This window comes from Scophthalmus maximus, chromosome 10 (genome assembly GCF_022379125.1).
Source record: "Scophthalmus maximus strain ysfricsl-2021 chromosome 10, ASM2237912v1, whole genome shotgun sequence".
Lineage (NCBI taxonomy): Eukaryota > Metazoa > Chordata > Actinopteri > Pleuronectiformes > Scophthalmidae > Scophthalmus > Scophthalmus maximus.
This window is the reverse complement of record NC_061524.1, coordinates 3770307-3790391: the sequence shown is the minus strand read 5'-3', so window position 1 is coordinate 3790391 and position 20085 is coordinate 3770307. Positions and strand designations below refer to the sequence as shown.

Below are 20085 nucleotides of genomic sequence, written 5' to 3'. Positions count from 1 at the left end.
AAAATGGGGAAATTACTTGTTGAACTGAAAATGTTTATTTGGCATTTTTATTTAATTTCTATTTTATCCCCCTAAACATAAAAAAAGGAAAAAGAAATCGGTTCATTTTTAATTAAACTGAAACCACAGTCTCCGGCTAGTTGCGTTGTAAAACGAGAACTACATTTCCCACAATGCTCGCAGGTTGATTAATCGAGTGCGGCACTCGTCGATCCGCTCCGCTCCGCTCGCCCACCTCTCGCCGACCGATTCTTCTTTCTCTCTCCCAGCGGCGGTCGCATCCTGTCGGCCAGGCAGCTCCAGTCGCCACCGTTAGCGAGCGAATAAGGGAGCAGCAGCAGCGGCGGCAAGTCGAGAGATTACATTGAAATATTTTTGACGGAATAGTTCTTTTAGCGGGGAAATGAAATGTCATTTTTGTCGGTGTCGACGCGGCGGCGCCTGGGAGACGCGTTCCCCCGAGTGAAGTCCGCCTCTTTCACCCCGACCTCCTCGGTAGCTTGACACGGTGTCCGCGGGTCGGTTCGTCTCCCCGACGAGCGAGGGGGGCTCAGCTGTCCGCCGCCGGAGCCCCGCGTGCCGGTGGGGGTCTGTGGACAAAGCCAGTCAGATGTTGGACGGTGGGAGACGCACATCCGCGCAGCTCCGACGACCCCACACCGGGCTGCGAGCCTGATTCGTCGTGCGGGGACACCCGGGAGGAGCGGGGTCTGTACATTTGTTTCTCCGTTTTCTATTTCGGAAGAGGGGCGAGAGTTCGGACCTCGCAGCCGAGGGAAGGAGCATAGGAAGCGGCGGAGGAGGAGGAGGCGGAGAAGGAGAAGGGACGCAGAGGAGGAGAGGAGGGTGGGGAGAGAGAACACCCTGATGCCAGTGATGGCAAACGAGCCGATCATCCTGAACGTCTATGATATGGTGAGTAATGGTAATCAAATGTGTGTTTTAATCATTTATTTGCTACTTCGTCGATGGACCACGGTTCGGCGGTGGGTTTTCCGGACGTGGCGCCGAAAGTCCAATGTAAAAAAACGCCGATTTAATTTTCGGTTGGCTATCGGGGAAGATGTGAATATCAAAATTAAAATCTGAAGCTTGTTTACGAACGGCCACGTGGCACTCTTCAATTCGGCACACATTCACGACATCCATTTAATAATCTAATTTAAAATTCAGCTTCACTTTTAGGGGAAATGCCCCCCCCCCCCCCCCCCCCCCCCCTCCCACCCAGCAGAATGCACAATGGAACCACAGCCCTAAAAAAAAAAAAAGTTTTCATGACATGACTTGAAGTGCTTCAAAAAAAAAATTAAAAAAAATACATCAGCTCCTGTTGTAACACTTGTTTTAAAAATGGGGAAAAGCCAATAGCTCACTCATCCCCACACATGTAACATGGTCTTGTTCTGTATGAATACTTTCCATATGAGGAGTGGAGCAAAAATGTATGTTGTTTTTTTTAAAAAGCTGCTGTTGCCGAAACAGAAAAGTGACCATTTATTTCCTTCTATATTAATCCACCCATGCAGGTCCTCCTTGCCTTTTTATTTGGTTTTGTTTGGAGGGTGGGTTCCAGTTCCTCTTGGACCAGAATAGGAAATGGGATTTGAAAGTGGATGTGAAATTTCGACCCGTCCAACACTTTCCTCCTGGGGAGGACCATGTCCGTGTCTTTGTCACAGAGGTTGAGTTTGAGTCATTGTGTCGTTGTCGGCGTGCAGGGCTGAGTCAGTGTTGACTCCAGGCTGTTGGTGGACGTTGACTTGATCCGTGTCGATGAATCATTGATTGATATGGATTCGGTGTCGGACAGGTTACACCTAAAGAAAATGGTCATTTGCATTGTTACGGGTGACAGAAACAGACAGTGTGGGGGGGGGGGGTAGGCATGTGGGCCAAAAGATCATATGACGACCTTTTGGGATAGAATCACGATCCCCGATCTAAATCGTGATGGCTTTAGGCTCCAGAAAATTACCCCAACCAAAGAAAAAAGTGAGTGTAACAGATACAAATAAAATGTATTAAGAAAAACAAAATGGTTCCGGTCGTTGACTTGGACCAGCAGAAGTATTGTGTACTTTCACTTTCACAAAATGTTTCGACGGATCTTTCATGTTACCACCTTTACCTACCATTAAATATATATATATATATATATATATATATATATATATATATATATATATATATCTGTTGGTTGTAATGAATGCACATGCAGTGTTCTGTAACAAGACTGTCTTGTATTCGAGTCATTACGGTATCCGCGTTCTCCAGAGCGTTGCAGAAACTCCACCCCCCCCCCCCCCCCAAGCGATCTTAGCGATTCCGATTTTTTGCGATCGTCAACTTGCCATGAATGTTCACCTTGCTTTTGTTTTTCATCGTACATCTGATTGTTTTTCTCCCCCATCCCCCAATACTCATTTAAAAGTTAATAAGATATCAGGAGACACCAGAGAGATTTTTTTCTTTAAACTCATGGATCAATATGAAGATCCTCCTCCTTCTCTTCGAAAGCGTGTTTCATTTTCCCCCCTTCTCCTCTTTTTACTTCTATTTTTAAATCTGATGTATGGCTGTTGTTGCTCCCTTGTAGCGGACGGGTCAATATATCATCACGGGCCCTGAGGTCGTAACGGTGGAGGCCGTTTTCTAAAGGATTCACTCTGAGGTCATTAAACAGTCCTGTGAGAATCAGAATAATCTTTTTTTTGGAGAAGAAGAATCTATAGTAGTTATATTTATCCATAATTACAGCATTTGTTCCAGCTTATCTTTCCACCTTCCTTTCTTCGACCTCTTGTCAGTCTTTTTCCTCCCCCCTCTCTCTTTCCTCTCTCTCCTCCCCCCTCCTCCTCCTTCTTTCTCTCACTTCCTCTTGTTTTTTTTCACTCGACTTGCCGTCCACATTGACCACTGAGGATCTCTTATCACTCTCTCTCTTCTCTTCCATTCATGTGAACGGCTGCGGGGTTCCTCCTCTGCACTCTCTCTCACGCTAAGGCTCAGAGACAGTGTTGTACGTATCTAACACACATGTAGGCAATTTCTTATTCAGCGAGGGGGAGAATGAGTCTGCACACTTTCGAAGGAATTTTGTGGTTGCACATTGACTCATGCCCATGCATATTTTTTTTTGTTTGTTATTTTTGTGCATTGCTGCTGTGGGAACAAGACGTTTGGCCCCCGAATTGTTCATTTGAGACAAAGAGATGACGGCTGCTCTCTGCATTCATTCATTCCTCTACGTTAAACGCTTCCTCCCTGTATCGATTAGAGTGTTCAGACTAAAGAAAGTGTAGGAAAAGTGACCAACTGTGTTATGTTTTTTTTTTTGACTGGCTGCTTGGCTTCATGCTCACTTGACCGACTGGTGGACTTTCTGTCTGCTGGTTGCTTAGCTTTTTAATAACTTTTCTTTTTCACATTTGATCCATTTTGATCTACAGATCGATTCCTACCTAGTGGAAGTCCATGTAGTGCGTGCAGAAGGCAGGACGTGACGATAATATCGCAGCGAGTTTTTGTTCACAGTCATCAACACGCCCACTTGCTCGCTGTGAATTTTTCCACAATTATCCTTTTCTACAAAAAACAACAGGGTGGTCTTGTTGCACTGACTGAGTAGGTCATGTTCCTGTGTTGAATAGGACCTTATATATTTGCTTTACTGAACAGTTGAATGACGGGTTAGGTTGCTGCCTGTTTGCCTAAAGGCAGTCGTGAAACTGTAAAGATCAGATAATGGCTGAGGTCGGGACACTGCACGATCCCCGCCGCCATCTCAGATGTTCACGTCACACCACGCCACCACGAACAGCGGCAGCCCGGTTGTGGGCCGAGAGTTCTGCACTTTGGTTCTGTGTCTGTTTCCGCCTGCCGGCCTTCCCTTGTGACGTTCCTTCGAGCAAGACACCAAAGATAGATTTGACTCAAAAAGGAAAGACTCACAAGTCCCCCTTTCTTCTCCATTTGAGGATCAATAATGTCACGTGGCTTTCAGGAACATCTGTGCAGACACGAGTGCAGGCGCCCCTCACCCTCTCCCCTCCTCTATCTACGCTTCCCATTCTGCCAGGTCCTCTCCTCTACTCGCCGTCCCTGCTCCCATCTCTTGCTAAGTGGATTTCCCGGCCAGCTCTGAGTGCTGCAGCGCGCTGCTCTAATGAGACGGCATTATCTGCAACGCCACCTGTCTGTCTGCCAGACGTTCAGACGTTCAGCCATACTGTACACTGTGGACTACTGTATCTGTGTGAGACAAGATGTTTTGGACTTGAGGTTCAAACAGCATCGTGTTGCCAGATAGTCAGCCGAGCAGGTCGTGTTAGTCTGTGTTGGCCCCACTACTGACCAATCAGATCCCCCGGAGTCATCATCATCTACAGGATCCTGACAGGGACAAAAGAGTTTACAGTCAAGTGAGCAATAGATGACTGAGTGGAATCGTGTCGCTGTTCCAGACTTTCCATGTGTACACTTTTTTTAGTTTTAAAACAGAACTTCTAATCAACGGAAGAAGATTTTATCATTATAATATCAAATAAATAAACTTATATTTTATATATATATATTTAAAATAGCTTCATTTGAATTCGACAAAGATTATTAGATTCCCGACTGAATTGCTGACAGTGTTGATTTACTGTCTTATTTTATCACTTTTCTATTCCAGTAATTTGATCTTATCATTTACCTTTACAAGTCACTTTAACTGAATTTACCTAAACAACTTCATTCTTTTTGTTTTCTGACCGTGACGCTTGTAACCAGCGACTCTGCCTCTTCCACGTGAACCCGCTCGTACAGTAGCTGGATATGAGGAAAACCCAGAGTTAAACCGAGACGGCTGAAAATAACCAGCATCGTAGTGCAGGTCGTCAGGACGACCGGTGTTGGGTTCAGTTAAGCCAGACGATGAAACGACATCCCGGGTACTTTGTACTTCCCTTTGTTGTGTTTTTTCTTTTTACAGGCCCCAGAATTTCTTTCGTATACCGTCCAGTTTACAAGGTGACATGTGCAAAGACAATGTAGCAAAAAAAGAAAGAAAAAGGGGGATTGGAGCCATTTGGCTTACGGCCGACCGCAGCATTCATCCCTCATTCTGTGTTTGTGGTTTTTTTGTTAGTTTGGTTTCAGTTGGCATGTTTATGCTACAGCAGTGATGCACGTGCCAAAGCAAAAGACATTTCATATCTCCCTTCTCATTACCCTGCTCGACATCCTTTCAAACAGAAATGACAGCGTGGAGGGAGATGATCTAATGTACATGACATTTGACTGCAAGCTCCACAGCATTCCTCTTTGTTCATCCACCAGATCGCCGTCTTCCTCCCCCTCCCTCCGCTCTGTCCGTCTTCATCGCATTCACGAACACACAGATTTACCGCCGTGCCCTCACACACACACACACACACACACACACGCTCGCCTCGTCGTGCCGTGCAGGAGGCTCGTTTTATACGAGCTTTGAAGCAACGAGTGCGGAGATAACAGTCTTATTTTCACCATCACCACTCTGGGGGTGAGGTGGGTGGTTGTGGGGGGGGGGCTATGACTGTACTAAAACGGTGTTTCCTGTGAACAGGGAAGTAACGAGCCGGAGGTGTTCACCCACACTCAAGCGGGTTTTTTACAAAGTTTTGAACCAACTCTCTGCTCAGAGGGATTTTCGAGTAGACAGAAGAAAAAGTCTGTTAGTTTCAAAGCCTGCAGACTAAAGCAGCTGAGCTCTGAGACCAGCTGACATGAACACTGGCTCCTGTTATAACCAGAGAAACAAATACAAAACAGATTTTAGATGGATTTCCAACAATTATATTTCTTAGTATTTAGTTTATTCTGGTACTTGACAGTGTGGAGTCGATTCTTAAAATGACATTGGGCCCAATGTGAGAGATTTTCTTTGGTTTTTTTTTATTCTTCGTCTTAATATGAAGTTACTCGCTGACTCTTGCATTTAGGCTTTTTTTGGGCAACATATTATCAACCTGTAGGTCAGGTGAAGGACGTACTGAAAACCACATGGCTCAGCGGTCAGATGTTGTCTCTGACTATTTTCTTTGCCAGGAACAGAATTCAGAATTCATCCAGGAAATGAGGGCCCACGTTCATCATCTGTTTCCTTCGTCACTGAGGAAGATCAGTAGGATGCTCCGCTTTTAACTACTCAAATTTGTTATGGAAATTTCTAGATTCTGTGTATTCTGCTAATACAGTATGTGGACAAACCAGCTTGTTTGAATTCTGTATCTTAAGGAATCTTTACATTCTTTATATAAGTTATAAAGAATCTTTATCTTTATATATAAAGAATCTTTATACAAGTCCTTTTCGAAATCAGCGTTAACGCCACATCATGCAAAATTTAAAAAAAGCTTTAAATTCTAAACTCTAACCTCGAAAAGCAAAGAAAAATACTGGACTATAAAACTTGAATTTGTCAAATTCGACAAACCTTTGACTTATAAACTCCCTGACGAATTCCAATAAATAATATAGTTTGCGAGTGTCAGATTCAGTTTTGTACAGAAAAAGTACTTTTTATTGAAGTGAATGTGAATGTCAGTTCTGCAAAAAGTTGAGAAATATAAAATGAGTGTCAAGTTATAGCTCTTAGTGTAAATCTGGGGCACCACATACAGTATAAACGTACAATAATAACAAAAGTTCCACTTGAGGGAGTGAAAGTGTGTGTGGGGGGGGTAGATGGAGTGTTGAGTGTCTGCAGAGAGCAGCGTCAGCAGGTTAACACACACTCAGCCACACCAGAGTCAGTGTGTGTGTTGTATAATGCAACAGCGGCGCAGTCAAACGGAGCAGCGTGACTCATTTCCTCCTGAATGTGTTTTCTGTTGAAACAGATCATCGACGGGTCAGCGGCAAGTACAGTAGATAGAAGCGGTTTGTGTTGATAGGACGGGTTCGGGAGAAACAGGTGGATTATTACCGTTACACCCGGTGCAGCGTGAGGTCACCGCCGAAGACGCAGGTGTTCTGTTCCGTCATGCGACCATTGACTGAAGTTTATTACAAATTATGAAAATCAACTCTTAAGAAACTCAAGTCCTCCATCGTCCGGTGACCTCACTTCTGTCCTTCTAAGTTTGCTCATTCACTTCCCTTCACTGCTCGTCCTGGTCCTGATATATTATGAAAATTATAATTTTTTACATATATAAACATATGTAAACATATAACAGAGACAGGTCCCAAAAGACACTGACTCAGACATAATAATTAAACAAGTGAATAAATAAAATAAGCAATTGATCGGTTAATCATTTCCTGGTTCCAGCTACACAAATGATATCATATATATCATATTATTTATCCGACAGCTGCGGACAATCGCTCATCCACTTTGGTCCATGTCAACATGCACCAGATGAACTGCCATAAAAAAATTATGGTTTTCGGTGGATTAATCCTTAAATTAATTTGTTGATCTTATTCAGTAAAATACCTCATCACCTACAAAATAGAAGGACGCAATATTTGGTCCGGTTGTTTTGAGTAAAATGTCTACTCCTCGGTATGAATTCTAAATTTGTGTGCAGTTTCTGTAGGAATGAACAAACACTTGGAATATTGGTGGTACGAGTGATTTTTCTAAATCTATAGTGTATGATTTAGAAAATCATACATTATATGATTTTTCTATACATTATAGATTCATTGAATTATTTTGGAGTTTTTATTCAGCATGTTCTGTTGAAATATCAAGCTCCGCATCACCACGCTTCCCCTGATCCGTCGTCCGTGAGCGATGAAGGAATCTTTTATTCCACACAAACGAACTCTGCCGAGCAACAGCCCGTCCAATCGCCTCGCAGCCACGGGACGTTAGTCACTCTCTCTCTCTGCTGAAGAGACGGACGTGTCTCACAGATCTTTTTTCAGGCAGCTGAGATCACGGGATGGTCGAGTGTCGGGGAGGCAGAAGGCGTCATGGAACAATAATCGGTTTAGGCCAATTCAGCTTGTGAATACTTGCCTCTGTATTAAATCTATTAACATATTTCTTCTCATGTATCCGGTGGGGAATTTCCCATTGTTTTTCCACTTTCATTTGCTTCACAGCACAGACACAGTTATACGGGATTATGGAACATATCCATTCACGTATTGACGTCCAAAATGCAAACAAAGAAATGTTTTATATTTTGTTCCTGTTTGTCTGTTTTCCGTCTTCAGTACTGGATCAATGAGTTCACCAGCACTCTGGGCATCGGAGTGTTTCACTCAGGGATCGAGATCTATGGAAGAGGTGAGATTACACACAGATATATGATGACACCACACGTCAACCGGCCACAGATCATGGTTTAGATTAAGGACGGCGAACCAAGGTTCACGTCTTTGTTACGCCATTTACATTTGATCCAATTAGTTTTGGCTTCATGTTGCAAATTAGGGAGCGTGTTAAAGAATTTTGTATGACATACATTCGTCTTATTGTTGCCTGCGTCTACCTTGACTTGGCATCTGTCGTCGCCATTTTGTCATTTTCATTAATTTTGTCACGACTGTAATAATCCTTATGGTTTTACTACCAGTATCACCATCTTCAGGCGCAGTACTCAACACTTATTCGAATGCGCCAAATGAATGTTCTCATCATTCAAACCATTTTCTGCCGTTTTATGGACCAAACAACTAATCGGTTATCGAGAAAATAATCGACAGATTAATCGATGATGAAAATAATCGTTAGTTTAGACTAAACTGAAAAGTCCGAAGGTCAAGACCAAATGAGGAAAGTGTGACAGCGTCCCTCCACTATAAAACATGTATATATTATATAAACATAAGGCTCTGTGTCTGGCTAAAAATGAGTAATTTGTCAAGGATCGTCTTTTTGAATGAGAACATCACGCGTCTAAATGTGTGTTTTTATGTTTTCGTGTGTGTTCAGAGTTTGCCTATGGCGGACACCCGTATCCGTTCTCTGGGATCTTCGAGATCACACCCGGTGATGCAACGGAACTCGGCGACACCTTCAAGTTCAAGTAAGTTCGGAGCATTCGCTTCGTCTCCTGATGTTGATGAGGAAAAAAATATTTCATTAGACCAACATGATGGAGTTCAGCCTGAGCGAGCGCCGGATTCATTCGGTCAACGAGACGTCACAGTGGATGATATGGTGGCATTTGTTCCGGTGGATGAGCCGTACTTATGGTCTGCATGGAGACAGCAAGTGTGTGTGTGTGTGTGTGTGTGTGTGTGTGTGTGTGTGTGTGTGTGTGTGTGTGTGTGTGTGTGTGTGTGTGTGTGTGTGTGTGTGTGTGTGTGTGTGTGTGTGTGTGTGTGTGTGTGTGTGGCAGAGTGTGTGGCAGAGTGTGTCCAAAGCCACAGGGCAGATCAACTAGAGCAGAAGTAACTCACAGTAGCAGTCTGTGGTGGACAGACACACAAAGACAGACTGTTTACAGGAACACAGAAACGTGTTGAACCGACGCGGTACCGAAACTGTGTCGCCGCCGAAAGACACTTAAATTCAACCGCAGCAAAATAAAAAAAAAATCTTGACTAAATGAACCCGCACCACTCTCCTGTGGGAGAAACCTCTCTGGTTTATATTGATGAGAACATTCAGCACCACTGAAAACGTTGCTTACAGGTCACCGTGCACTCGGCTCGTGTGTCCTGTCGTCCGTCATGAGCGGATCCCAGATAAGCCAACAGACAGACAAACAAACAAACACAAGACACATCTGCAATGTTGTTTCCAGAAAAAACATGTGAATGAAATAAAAGTAGGGGTGTGAAATTAGAATTAAAATAAACCAAAGGGACACAGAGACGAGGAAAGAGCTGCGTCGTAGCTCATTACACAACAGTCTTAATGAAAACCATAATTAACATTTTACACAACTGATGTGTGTCGGAAACAAACCCGTCAGTACAACATGTACAGTTGGCGTGGAGTGAAATAATGTTTTTACGTCGCGTATGAAACGGTGTGTGTGAGAGCGATGATCACCTGGTGACGTCCTGTCTCCTCCTCCTCGTCCACTGTGCAGGGAGGCCATCGTCCTTGGCAGCACCGACTTCACAGAGGAGGACGTGGAGCGGATCGTGGAGGAGAAGGGGAAGGAGTACAAGGGCAACGCCTACCACCTCATGCACAAGAACTGCAACCACTTCTCCTCGGCACTGTCGGAGGTAGGAGTGCGCGCACGCATAAAACACACACACACACACACACACACGCACACACACACGCACAACTGAACTGTGTGTGTGTGTGTGTTTACTTCGGAGCAGCTTAATCCTGTTGTGACTAATGAGCAGGGAGTCTTACAGTTAGCATCTAGCACTGAGATGGGGATTAGGACACTGATACAAGCCCAGACATGCAGAGCCAGCTGGCACTCACACACACACACACACACACACACACACACACACACACACACACACACACACACAGCATGTAGAAGAATCCGTTCTTCTCTCTATCCGTGCAATGTTTCCTTCCCCTCAACCACAAATCAGAACATTTCCACCCTGATGAACAGTTGGCAAAGGACGGTGCCAAGTTCTGACAACTACAGTAAATTTTTCCTGGTAATGTGTTCAAATAAAACATAACGCTGCATTAATGTTTTAAGCAGCACATTTTCACTGTCTGTTGGCTGCAGGGGTTGTCTTAATTTTGACCCTAAAAAATCAACAAAATACTCAATTTTCTCCAGGGGTTGTCTGAACTTTAAAAAAATAGTCACATACAATAGAAGATGAACAAAGGCTGAAGAAGAATAAAAGACATCAAACAGAAGAATCAAGACCGAGTAATGGAATAATATAATATTCTCTCTAAACACAACAATGTTTTGAAGACGTCTGAATGGAGAAAAAAGTTCTTTGTGTCTCTTTTCTCGCGTCCTCTCTTTGTCTCCTCCTGCCTCCCAGTCCTAGTTATTTTTATCCAGAATCACACCCGGTGTCTCCTATAAATGAAGTCATCTGATCTGCAGCTCATGTTCGGGATTGGAAAACTTGCTACGGGTTATTTCTGAAAACATGAATGTGAACTCTGAAGCCTATATCATCACTACACCAGGTGAATTTCAGGTCTCTAGTTTGAGGCCGCGCTGATCTGATTCATTTTTTTAAGCTGGCAAACACAAAAACAGTCGCCGCGGCATAAACATGCACCCATCTAGTTTCGTCTGTTGGCTGCGTACGACGTGACACGACAGGTAAAAATCATCTACTCCACGAGACATTTTTGTGGTTGAAAGAAAAACCCACTGTCTCCAATCTCCCACGTGACTTTTGTAATGAAAAAAAATTAAAAAACGGCCCCGTCAGCAGCTTTCGTAATGTTTCCTGGAAACCCCTGGTCTCAAAATGTCGTAATAGCTCTGACGGTGACGGTAAAGTGAAGACACATAAAGTGACGAAATGTAATCAATGGCAGTTGTATCTCCTGCGTCACCGTTGCAAGAGAATGGCAGGATGTACTTTCAAGTAATGAAAGCTCGGAAAGACTCTGATGCCGTCAGACTCAGAAAACCATCGACGAACCAGGAAGGAGTGACCAAGTATTTGTTTCTTGGCTTCGTGAGCAAAGGAAAAGAAGGATTTTTACGTGGAAGTCGATTTTTAACATGCCATAACTTTATTAACAGAAGAATTCAATGTTATTAGTATTGTCGGTGTTTTGTTTCTCCTGCTGCCAGATTCTGATTCTGCCGTTTGGTGGGATTTCATTTCTCTCTTTCCTTCAAAACCGATATTGTTGGAGGACGTTTAGAGTCAGAGAGCAAAAGAGAGAGAGAGAGAGAGGAAGTTGCTTCTGAAATCAATTCAACTTGTCCCGAGCCAAAAGCTAATGGGGGGAAAATAATAAAAAGGGTAATGTTGCCAAACTGTAGTCATGGGTTAAACTTTTTAAATGCTATTGTTCCTCCAGTGGAGCCTTTCATGAAATAAGGACAATCTGGCTCCAACGTAGATTTTTTATTTTATCTACTGACAATTTTCTGATCAATTATTTGGGGTAAGAAATTAAATCAAAAAAAATCCGTAGCCCCAAAGTGACATCTTTGAAATGCGTGTTTTGTCCCAGCAACAGTCCAGAGTCCAGATTAATCTCATTCATTATAAAAGAAAAGCAGAAAATCTGCACATTTTGAGAAGCTGGAAACAGAAAGAAAGTCTGTATTTTTGCCCGAGAGTTTATAAAAAACGTGAATCGATCATCAAAATAGTTGCAGGTTGGTTATCTTTTAATCCACTGAGCACTGGGGCTGTTTTCAGAACTATTCCATGACATATTCCCCCCCCCCCCTCCTCAGATCCTGTGTGGCAGGGAGATCCCCCGCTGGGTCAACCGTCTGGCCTACTTCAGCTCCTGCGTGCCGTTCCTCCAGAGCTGCCTGCCCAAAGAGTGGCTGACCCCGGCCGCCCTGCAGTCCAGCGTCAGCCAGGAGCTGCACGGAGCGGGCGAGCTGGAGGAGGCCGAGGACGCCGCCGCCACGGCCTCCCTGGCCTCCCTGGCCTCCGTGTCGCCCTGCGCGCCCTCGTCCTCCTCCAGCCCCTCGTCCTTCCCCCGACACTCCCGCCACCAGCCCCGCCGGTAGAGCGCTGCGAGGTCTGCTGGGGAACTGTTGCGGTCGGGGGAAGCGGGATAGCTGCAGCAGCCGAAGAGTCCTAGCGACGGTCTTGTCGCACTGGGGCCCCTGAACTGCTCCCTGCTCTGGGTAAGAACGTCAGCCCCGAATCCCTGCAATGATCCAGAGCACTGGAATGGTTTCTCCTCGCAGGGAGGGAGGGAGGGAGGGGGAGGCGGCTCCTGCTGCTGACAAAGGCGGAGTCGTCTCTCCATTGACACGGCTGACAGATTACAACATTCCCTCCATAATCCAAACCTTTCCCCTACTTGAGTCTCTTTCATTTCACAAATCGCCGCACAGAACGGAAGCAGGGACGTTTGTTCTCCCACCAAAGTGTTTTCATCGTTTACCAGCCGCATCCGGATTGTACCAGCAGCTGATCGGTGGTTGGTGCTAAAGCCAGAAAGGAGTGACCTTAAACAACGTGGACGACTCGTGACTGATGTTTGTTTGTTACTCAACGCTGTGTGTTCTTGATGCTGTATTTCTTTGTTGTTCTTTTTAATATCCTCCAAAATGTACACGATGAGCTGACAGTAAATTGTAACCGCACCACTGGAGAATCTGAAGAAAACATTCGCGAGTGAGACTTCTTTCTGACCGTCGTCACGTTTTGAAGCCGAGCCGAGCGCTGGTGGAATGTGACTGCGGCTGGTAAATGTTTTGCCGCTGCAGCCGACTGAAGTTAAAATGTCCCGAAATACTTTGGCTACGTAAAAGCGACGGCTGGATTTTTTGGGGGGGGGACTGGAAACACTTCCCGCTGTTTGTTTTTGTGCTTTTTTTCAATCACAAAAAGCTGGATAGACTTAAAAAAAACAAAAAAAACTGAAATACAATCAGCCTCATTTTTTTCCAGACACAGACAAACTGATCTAAGACCGAGCGTCTGGACGGGAGGTTCAGGTACCAGGTAATCAATGATTCCCCCGACTTCCTTTTGAAAAAATCCTACCATGACACAGATTTATATATGAAATATATATATCAGCCTGTAAAGTAATAACCAGTTATTTCCCAACCACTTTAGTATCCTGTCGATTATTTCTAAATACTGACTGAGAGGTTAGTGAAGATTTTTTTTTATTACCAAGAAGTTTCTCGGGTTAAAATCCCAGAATATAATAAAGTGAATTCTTTCTTTCTTAGTAGCAACTGCCAAGGTGCCTTTGAGCAAGGTACTCAACCTACACGCTACCCCGCCTGGTGGCCACCAGTAGGTGGCGCCGGTTGTGCTGGACTGCCCCCGGCTGTCGGCGCTAGTTAGTCGTCACGTCGAATGAAGCGGCGGCAGATAGCAAGTCGGAGGAGGGGCCTTGCGCTCCTGACAGGTCAGAGGTCAGATTCCTAACATCTGCGTCCAGTTCGGGACATATCATACCGGTTGTTAATTTTGAGCATCACAAAACACCCTTTTTTTCATCTTGAGAGAGAATAAGTTTGAATTTTTATGTTGATTGAAATCATCCTGTTACTTCATCATTTAATCAACCTTTTTAAGAACAAGAACAATTTCACGAGACGATGCTGCTTTCTCAAAACCCAAAAACGATGAGCACCTCATTTATAAACTCTACAGAAGCTGTTCTCTACACCACGTACTGTACTGCTGCACAACGCGTATCGTCCCAAACCAGAGCCATGGATGTGTCCGGAGCATATTTCGCAGTTCACTTGTTTTGCTTGGATATCTGGGGAGTTTGATTGTTTGTTTTTTAAATCTTTTATTGTATTTCTATGATATGTTCATATATATGTATATATACATATATATGAACTCTGGCCTTTTTTTGTCTATTCTGTTTATGTTTGATAAACTCAGGACTCCAAAAGGCTTTGTAAAAATAATAAATCATTTCAACTTTTTTTTTATATGACACATTCTACGTTTGCGTTGTTGTTGTTGTTCATGCCTCTCTTTTTTCCTAATGCAGAGGTCTCAAGGTCATGGGTTTTAAAGATTTTTATACTCCTGTCTTTGATTAAAAAGAAAGAAGAAAAAAGGCGTGTGATGCTGAAATTGATCTGCACCCAACAGAAGCCCCACATATTTTCACACTATCATAATCTTAATATTATTCACATATGTATTGCACTTCGGTGGGATGAGACTTTTCCTACTATATTTTGACAGGATGAGACAATCAATATTGAAATAATCTTTGATTGATCTGTGACAAACTTGTCCGTCCTCTCTCTTGGATAAACTGAGGAAATTTAAACATCATCATGTTTCATTTTTTCATATGTCTATTTACATCTATAGTAGTCAAATTCCTAACAATGTCCTCCTCTCCAACTACCACATTTACGACGGTCCAAATATGTGGAACAAATGCATCACATACAATATCTGTTTCATCGCCACAGGACGATGGACACACCGCTGTAGTTTGAGTTATGGATTTCTTTCTCAGGCCTCCACGATGCTCAGGCCACATTCCTGCTTCACTGAAGTAGACGTCAGATTGTTTATCTGAAACCTGCTGCTCCATCCAGATAAAAAGTCACCAGCCTCTGATCCTTCATATTACATGAACCGCAGTCATTGGCTCCCGGCCTCCAGGCTCCTCCCCTGCACTCAGGGTCACTTGTTGTTGTGGGTGTGTTTTTTTCTTTTTCTTTAGCCCCAGGACACTTCCTCATTTCTCCCTCAGCTTGTTTCCCATGCTCTCCTTCCTTCGACACACAGTCTCAACGATGTTTGTCTTCTCGTGGTTTTCGTCTACGACCTGGACTCTGCTGGTTCTCTGTTTCACCCTCTTGTTGCTGTGAGTATGGTTTCTTCGTCCAGGCCTGCAGCTGGGTTGCCATGTTTGCCTTTTTCTTTTTCCTTTACTGCCCTGCACTGCAACGACAAGGGTTCCTCAAGTTGTTGTGACAGTGTTTGATCCCTGTTCCCGTAACAAATATGAATCTTTCTCTCTCTTTCTTTTCATATCGCAGCTATGGCATTTGGCCTTATAGGTTCTTCAAAAAGCTGGGAATACCCGGACCACGGCCGCTGCCTTTCATGGGAACACTGATGTACTTTAGGAAGGTATGACACGTTCCACTGGTTCGATCACTGAGATTCATCAAATGTCCTCATGTGAACATTTGATGTTTCACTAAAACAATAATTAACAATAATCTGCACATATCTCAGCTCTGTGACCCCCTGACCTGTAGTCTCTTTTTCAACACTCGTATTATTATTATTATTGTATTATTATATTGTCTCATATTCCTTATAGGGGATTCATGTCTTTGACCGCGAGTGCCAAGCGAAGTACGGCGACGTCTGGGGGTGAGTTGTTGCTGTTGTTGTTGTTGTTGTTGTTGTTGCATCAGTGGGAGTTACGCAATCCAAATGTTTGCCTCTTATGAAAATAAATACATAAATATATAAATATATGATGAGTCATTCACATGAAACAATATAGTTTTGGGAGTTTTTGGAGCATTTAGAATTTTTTTCCATCTGAATTCAAAAGTTCAAAAAAATTTCAAACCGATATTCACTTTAAATGATTCAGTGCCTTTTCAAATTTCAAAGTCCGGTGAGACAGACTCGCTTCCGTGATATATTAACTTTAGATCCACATATACGAGTATTTAATTCCGTCTTATGAGCCAGCATAATATTTCACGACTCTCGCCATGATGTTGTTGTGTTTTTGTTTCTTTCCGTGTGCGCAGGTTGTACGAATCGCGGTTACCGGTGTTGATGGTGTCAGACCCGGACATGATAAAGAGCGTGATGGTGAAGGAGTGCTTCTCTACCTTCACCAACCGCAGGGTGAGAGACTCACCTGGTCGCACGTTGCAACCTGTTGTCTTCAGTGACACAGCTTGATTTGTAATGATGTCATAGCAACAGTGGAAAGTGGAAAGTACAACTACGTGTTTGATATGGGGAGATAATATGCTGCAGTTTCCACAGAGGGGTCCGATATCCAGAGAGAAAGGGAGAAAGAGAAAATGTCGGGGGGGAGAATCTAAAAGGACTTTGACCTCTCGTTCACAGGAAAACACTGTGGGTGGACCTTTTGAAGAGGCGATTACAGTGGTCAAAGATGAGAGGTGGAAACGGATTCGCAGCTCTTTGTCTCCGTGCTTCACCAGTGGAAGAATGAAACAGGTCGGTGTCGTACAGTATCAAACAAAACACATCCACCTGTGTGTGTCTGCAGTATATAGTAGTATATAGTATATATTCTACTGTATAAACTGCATAGACTCAGTGATAGAAATAAATATCCACATCGAATTCTCAACGTTACAGAAGTGGAGAGTAACCAAGTACCTTTACTCCAATGTTGTACTTTCACAGTTTAATTTTTGATGAACATGTCAGTGACTTGAGTATTTGCATGTTCTACTGTTCTCTACTCCACATACAGTCTCTACCACATGTTTACTTCCTCTCATGACTCCCTCAGGTTTATCTTGTGAGAGAGAACCACTGGACCACACTACCAAACTGTATATACAGTAGTTAACAGTAGCTCCTCCTCCACCTGCTGCTTACGTACCTCATATCATTATAATAAGGAGCTATGATATACAATAATAAATCAGACACAGGGTCCAGAATAGAGATCCTAGTTCTTGTTCAGTACACAACTTTTCTTTGTCTTTTCTTTTTGATTCAAAGGTTTATCCCATCGTTGCTCGCTATGCGGACCGGCTCGTCGAGAAACTTGGACAAAACAACGCGGACGACCCGGTCGACGTCAAACAGTACGTTGTTATTCTGTCACGCCGCGTTCGCGACAATTCATCCATGTCACGTCGGTTCTTTGCTTCCGCCCGTAGGTTTGTGGCGCCGTACAGTTTGGACGTGGTGACCAGTGCGTCTTTCGGCGTCGAAGCGGATTCCATCAACAATCCAGATGACCCGACTGCTGTTAACGTCAAGAAGGTTATTAACTTCAAACTCTGGCCTCTTCTTTTATCAAGTACGTCCTCGTCGCCACCGCCGCTACGTGCAGATATCAGTGGTGCAAATCCTGGTTAACGACTCCTTGGTCTCCTCTCAGTGATATTACCCTTTGGCGCTCAGCTGGTGAAGCTGCTGAAGATCGAGATTATGCCCCAACTCAGTGTGGATTATTTCTTCAACATCATCAAGAGCTTTAAAGACCAGCGGTCTGCAGAAGATTCTGTGAGTATTTCGTCTGCACAGTGGCAGAAACTGGAGAGAGAGGCTTGTCCTTTCTGGGAAATGTTGCCTTGTTGGCAAGTTAGAGGAGAGGATTGACACCACTGTCTCTTTGAGTCTCTACGTTTGGTGACTTGTTCTCTGTGGCCGCTCCAGAGTCGAGCGGACTTCCTGCAGGTGATGGTCCAGAGCGAGATCCCGGACATAAAGAACGGGCAGGAGCAGCCGAGCAAAGGTTTGTTCTCGCCGCAGCAGAGATTCCCAGAAGGTCGAGGGGCCGACGCACCGGGCACGCTCACGTTCTTCAGTTCACGGTTTCTCCTTCGCCTCCATCGAGTTCGTTCTCCTCAGGAGAAACCGGAGCTGAAACAATTCGTCGATTGGCCCAGTTTGTCAAAAACACAGTGAGAGATGACTGAAGTCCATTATTCTGGTGCTGGGGTTTTTCAGGCCCGTCTCGCTGGGACACTCAAAATGAACAGATCCATTATGATCGTCCTCGGTAACATCTGTGCTCTTTCTTACGTTGACCTTGACATAAACTTTCCGCCATCCTTTGTTTTGATTTAGGCTTGACTGAACAGGAGATCCTCTCCCAGGCCTTCATTTTCATCTTCGGCGGCTACGAGACCACCAGCACCACTATCTCCTTCATCCTCTACAATCTGGCCACCAACCCCGACGCCATGCACGTCTTGCAGGAAGAGCTCGACGCCAACCTGGACAGAGATGTACAGTAACGAACCCGTCACCTCTTGTTTTCTTTGACGCCTCCTTTTACAGGCAGCCAGAATTTCGACCTCCCAAAAAAAACCCCAGCAGACATTTTCACTGGTGTTTCTCCTCCAGGCGCCGGTCTCATACGAGGACCTGCTCCGCCTGCAGTACCTGGACCAGGTCATCAGCGAGTCGATGCGTTTCATTCCCACGGTGCCACGGCTTGACAGGACCTGCAAAAAAACCACGCAGCTCCACGGCGTCACCGTCCCCGAGGGAACCCTTGTTGGGATTCCCGTGGCCATGTTACACAAGGATCCGCGCTTTTGGAGCTCGCCTGAGCTCTTCAGACCAGAGAGGTAAAGGTCGCCCGTGCTAAGGATTGACGAGTCCCGGGGACAGAACCATCTCTTCCCCTTGTTTGATGCACTGCAGTGTGACAGTCAGCATCTTCATCTCTTTTGCCTCTAAGCTTCGTCGTCCTGTAGAAAAAAAAGGACATTGGTTTGAATAGTAAATGTAAATTTGACATGGCTTAGTTTTTAATTTGGAAACGTGAACTGTGTTTATTAGACGTCTGCTGATGTATCAAGTTGAAGTCAAGTGTGTGTGTGTGTGTGTGTGTGTGTGTGTGTGTGTGTGTGTGTGTGTGTGTGTGTGTGTGTGTGTGTGTGTGTGTGTGTGTGTGTGTGTGTGTGTGTGTGTGTGTGTGTGTGTGTGTGTGTGTGTGTGTGTGTATATGTGCAGGTTCAGTAAGGACAGTGGGGAGGAGGTGAACCCGTACGTCTACATGCCGTTCGGCCTCGGGCCTCGCAACTGCGTCGGGATGCGCTACGCCGTCCTCGTCGTGAAGATGGTGATCGTCCGCCTCCTGCAGCATTACACTTTGGAAACGTGCCGAGACACCATGGTGAGAGCCACACACACACACACACACGCACACACGCACACACACACGCACACACACACACGCACACACACACACTCGTGTGCACACACACCCAACGCTCCTCTGCTGATTCTGTACTTTGTTTCTTTCCCCTCAGATTCCTATGGAGTTTGACTGGAAGTTCCAGCCGACCAAGCCGATAAAACTCAACTTTGTTCCAAGACGACACTCGTCCAGGAGTGAGGGAGAAATCCCGTCCAATTCCTAGTTCTGTTGTTGTAACATCGAGCGGCAGCTGACGAGTGTGACCTTCAGAGTTCACTAGTTCAAACTGCTGAAACTCACCTTTGCACATTTCATTTTTCTTGCTATGTCAAATGTGCTTTATTCACTTTTATATTAATACAGTTGTCTTGAATGTTAAATCCAACTGATGTTTAAAAAAAAGCACAGGATTTTATTTTCACAGCACAGTACATGAATTTGTGTTTCGGCAAAACATTATGTTAATATACATATATGTCATGGTCTTTTAATTGTTCCGCTAAGTAGCTGCATAATTCTAAACATCCGATATTCACGGAGCAGACAAGCAAGGACAATAAATTGATCCAAACATCTGCATTGTAATATCTCATTTAGCATACGGAAGATTTACAACAACACACACTTACACTCCCTGGTCCAATGCATGAAGGTCGATT

The 20085-nt window shown here is 44.4% G+C and overlaps 2 protein-coding genes across 2 annotated transcripts; both read left to right on the top strand.

The window, feature by feature from the left end:
- Nucleotides 1–214: 214 nt before the first annotated feature.
- On the top strand, nucleotides 215–14508 carry desi2 (desumoylating isopeptidase 2). Its single transcript, XM_035605286.2, has 5 exons — nucleotides 215–915; nucleotides 8200–8272; nucleotides 8921–9014; nucleotides 10029–10170; nucleotides 12312–14508. Exons 1-5 carry the CDS (start codon nucleotides 868–870, stop codon nucleotides 12594–12596), a joined length of 642 nt encoding a protein of 213 aa, XP_035461179.2. The 5' UTR covers nucleotides 215–867; the 3' UTR covers nucleotides 12597–14508.
- A 730-nt stretch (nucleotides 14509–15238) lies between these two features.
- On the top strand, nucleotides 15239–20001 carry LOC118283391 (cytochrome P450 3A30). Its single transcript, XM_035605283.2, has 13 exons — nucleotides 15239–15400; nucleotides 15576–15669; nucleotides 15866–15918; nucleotides 16311–16410; nucleotides 16639–16752; nucleotides 17269–17354; nucleotides 17430–17572; nucleotides 17654–17778; nucleotides 17932–18010; nucleotides 18346–18506; nucleotides 18625–18851; nucleotides 19240–19402; nucleotides 19539–20001. Exons 1-13 carry the CDS (start codon nucleotides 15297–15299, stop codon nucleotides 19647–19649), a joined length of 1560 nt encoding a protein of 519 aa, XP_035461176.1. The 5' UTR covers nucleotides 15239–15296; the 3' UTR covers nucleotides 19650–20001.
- The last annotated feature ends 84 nt before the right edge of the window (nucleotides 20002–20085 follow it).

Coding starts and splice junctions, on each gene's coding strand:
- desi2 (XM_035605286.2), top strand. CDS start 868: ATGCCAGTGATGGCAAACGAGCCGATCATCCTGAACGTCTATGATATG. Junction 916..8,199: donor TCCTGAACGTCTATGATATG/GTGAGTAATGGT, acceptor TTCCGTCTTCAG/TACTGGATCAATGAGTTCAC. Junction 8,273..8,920: donor GATCGAGATCTATGGAAGAG/GTGAGATTACAC, acceptor GTGTGTGTTCAG/AGTTTGCCTATGGCGGACAC.
- LOC118283391 (XM_035605283.2), top strand. CDS start 15,297: ATGCTCTCCTTCCTTCGACACACAGTCTCAACGATGTTTGTCTTCTCG. Junction 15,670..15,865: donor CACTGATGTACTTTAGGAAG/GTATGACACGTT, acceptor TATTCCTTATAG/GGGATTCATGTCTTTGACCG. Junction 17,573..17,653: donor CTGGCCTCTTCTTTTATCAA/GTACGTCCTCGT, acceptor GTCTCCTCTCAG/TGATATTACCCTTTGGCGCT.